Source organism: Hipposideros armiger, unplaced genomic scaffold, assembly GCF_001890085.2.
Source record: "Hipposideros armiger isolate ML-2016 unplaced genomic scaffold, ASM189008v1 scaffold_616, whole genome shotgun sequence".
In the NCBI taxonomy this organism is placed as follows: domain Eukaryota; kingdom Metazoa; phylum Chordata; class Mammalia; order Chiroptera; family Hipposideridae; genus Hipposideros; species Hipposideros armiger.
Genome location: NW_017731966.1, coordinates 119,255 through 122,641, shown reverse-complemented (window position 1 = coordinate 122,641; position 3,387 = coordinate 119,255). Strand labels below are relative to the sequence as shown.

General features: G+C 47.4%; 1 protein-coding gene across 2 annotated transcripts; it reads left to right on the top strand.

Moving 5' to 3' along the window:
• The first annotated feature begins 232 nt into the window (after positions 1–232).
• Positions 233–2,963, top strand: LOC109372163 (fibroblast growth factor-binding protein 1). Of its 2 annotated transcripts, none has more exons than XM_019625122.1 (2): positions 233–246; positions 1,263–2,963. In XM_019625122.1, exon 2 carries the CDS (start codon positions 1,891–1,893, stop codon positions 2,656–2,658), a length of 768 nt encoding a protein of 255 aa, XP_019480667.1. In that variant the 5' UTR covers positions 233–246; positions 1,263–1,890; the 3' UTR covers positions 2,659–2,963. The 2 variants fall into 2 exon arrangements, with proteins under 2 accessions (XP_019480667.1, XP_019480668.1); XM_019625123.1 differs by lacking the exon at positions 233–246 and having other exon boundaries at positions 1,133–1,479; positions 1,871–2,963.
• The last annotated feature ends 424 nt before the right edge of the window (positions 2,964–3,387 follow it).

Genomic DNA, 3,387 nt, shown 5'->3' with positions numbered 1-3,387 from the left:
TGTGTGTAACACCCGCCTACAGAATTACACCAAACATTTTCCCTGCAGGAACTGGCTCTCTCTGAAAAGGCGGGGCCAGGAGGAGTGTGACTAGAGCTACACAGGCACGTGTGTTGTAAAACCTTTGTCTGCATGGGCTCCTATAAAAAGAGCCTCCCCTGCCTTGCACTGCAGACGAGACAGCTGTAAGCCTGCAAGCTGGCTCTGACATCTGCGACTGCATTGGATCTGCATACTCAGACCAAGGTAAGGGCCTGGCTCTCGTAAGGGTCCATTGCCTCCGCCACGTCCAGCTCCCCTGAGGACCTCGGGTTTCTGGGGTCTGGATTCCATCAGGACACGTCAGGGCTGAGTTCCAATGCCGTGGGGGGATGAGTGGGTCTTCATCTGGTATTCATAGCCTCCTGTCTCACCTTCATTTGGAAGCCCATGTGCTTGTGATTGTCCTTTTACTCCTTTCTCAATCCTAATAGCAGGTCAGATGCCCAGGGTGGAAATGAAATTAGCGCCATTTTCTAGGCCTGCCTCTTTTTAAACAGAATTCTATATTTTCTCTTAAAATATTTTCTTTTAAAATATTTAAAATATTTTCCTTTTTAAAAGAAAATAGGAATCATCTTATCATGAATTAAAGCCAAACCAAATCCTGAGTTGTTCATGATTGCTTTTTTATTTCTTGCCAATATTTTTGAAAGGCAGAGTAAGGTGAAGACAAGAAGTGATCATTAAGGCGTGCTGTAAAAGGAACCAGAGAGATAAGTTCCGGCTGCCAGTCCCAGCTTTGCCACTTGCCAATCATGGGACCTTGAGCAATTTATTTAGCAGTCTGTGAGTCTTACTTGCCACATCTGTTACCTGAAAGAGATTTATTGTTATCTACAGACAGGGCTCTTGTGTAAATTGGTCAAGTGTGGTTTTGTTGCCCACCTGACAAAATCCATGCAGTTTAGTATAGCATTTAAGGTTACCCTATTTGTTCGGTGATTTATTTTTAAAAGCACTGATTACGGGCATTCTATATGCCTAGCAGTGTGCCACAACAGACTAAAAGCTTTGTTGGAAATTCACCCCGTCCACCCTGGTTCTCTTGGTCCTGTCAAATCGGATGACTTCCCCGCCTCCATGCCTTTCTTTAGATCCTTACTGCATCCCAAACGCCCTTCCTCACAAACCCACCCATCTCAGGGTGTACAAACCCCATGCATGTTTAGCCTTGGGTCAAGTATCGCTTTTCATGTCACTTACCATGTCCTTTCTCATAGTGTGGTCTGCGTAGAACTGTGAGATAGAAATCCAGCACACAGGAACCGGAGGAGAGTGGGCAGCCATCTCATTCAGCACCTTGATTTCCAGATAAAGAAACTGAGACCCAGAGGGGGAGAGTGAATTGCCCAAGATGAAGCTGGGGACGCAATGGGGGCAGACTTCTGGTCAATACTATTTAGAATCCCCAAAGAGCTGCCTCTGATTTTTAAAGATGTGAGGCTTTCTTATTCACCTTGATAAATTCAACAGCTAGTCTAGTGCATGGCATGTAGTAGGTCCTCCAAAAATGCTTGTTGAATGAGTGAATGACAGACTGAGTGAGTGAGCACAGGCACGAGTGAATGAGTGAGTGAGAGAGTGAGAGTTAACGAGGCTCGGAGAGTGGTGAAGGAAAGAACAGAGTAGGAAGTTTTTGACATTCAAGACTCAAGTCAAGCAGAAATGTGAATCGACAGGCAGCTTGTCGAGTAATTCAGGAACCAGAAGGATTCTTGATCTCACTCCTAAGCAGGCAGCCCTGTGTCAGGGTGGAGGGCGGGTCGATATGCAGCCCTGCACTGCTGAACTGCTGCCGGCATTGATTCACCTGCCTTTTGTCAAACAGGTTCCCACCAACCTGAAGACATGAGGATCCACAGCCTCACCCTGCTGTCCTTCCTCCTTCTGGCCGCTCAGGTGCTCTTGGTGGAGGGCAAAAAGGCAGTAAAGAATAGACGTGCCAGCAAAGCCACCACAGATAAAATGTATACTGTGGGCAAGTCCCAGGTTGAGCAGAAAAGCCAGCCACCCAAGCACGTGACCAAAGGCAAGTTTGTCACCCAAGACCAGGCCGACTGCAGATGGGTGGTGACTGAGAAGGAGGGAGGCATCGTCTTGAAGGTCGAGTGCACCCGACAGGATGACAAGTTTTCCTGTTTCTTTACCGGCAATCCAAACCCATGCCTGGAGTCGAACAAAAAGAGTGTCTATTGGAAACAAATTAGCCGAAGCCTGCGCTCGCAGAAGTCCATCTGTGGGGACGCCAAGAGCACCCTGAAGACTAGGGTGTGCAGAAAGAAGTTTCCAGAATCCAACCTCAAGCTGGTGAACTCCACTTTGATTAGGAAGAAACCCAGCCAGGAGTCAAGGGAGCCCTCTCCCAGGGAGCAGAGCACAGCCAATGAGGCCTCCCTCATGGAGCCTAACAAGGTCAAAGAGATTTCCCCCAAGGATCAGGTCATGGCTAAAGAGAACACCCTTATTGGCCCAGCAGAGTCCAAGACCAACGATCCCGAGTGTGTGGACGACCCAGACATGGCAAACCAGAAGAAAGAAGCACTGGAATACTGCGGGGAGTCCTGGGGCTCTTTCTGCAAATTCTTCATGGCCATGGTACAGAGCGATTCATGCTAAGGAGGTCAGAGGAGAACAGAGTCCACTAGGAGGTGTCCTATCAAAGCCCTTCAGTACGCTGTAAAGCTCTCCAGGTTCCCTGTAAGCTGAATACCCGTGCTACAGGAGGGCAGCGGGTTATTTAAACAGATTTTGTAATTTTTGTTACTGTGTTTTGGAATTTGCTTTATATTCATTTCCTTAGGTGTGGTTTTCAGAGGTTGTTGAGCTCAGTGTTTCCGTGGTCCACCAAGCTGTGTGCACCTGAGCAGCAGCAACCAGTCTTTGCGCTGAATGAGCCGGAGGGATGGATTCAGTGCACTGCACTTTCTGCTGGATTAACAAAAATAATAAAGCTCTGAGCATTTTTCAGAAATATGTTCAACCCCTGTTTGGTTTCTCTATGTCTAGTTCCAATGAACTCATAAACAGGTCCCCGTGTATCAGTGCAAAAAATATCTAAGGAACAACTTCCTATTCCCCATTCATCCCAAGTCATCCCATAAGGTGACCCACTCCAACCCCCTATCTTCATATTTTCATCCATTGGTCTGTACTGTTTGAGTCTAGACCTAAATGAAATGAAGAATGAAGCCAGGTGACTCTCTAAGGTAAGGGTTTCTAAACAGAGGGAGCAGTCAGTGCACATACCCTGAAATCAACTAGTAAGCTACAAGCTCCTACTATGCCAGGTATGGTTCTAAGGCAGCGGTTCTCAACCTGTGGGTCGCGACCCCTTTGGGGGTCGAA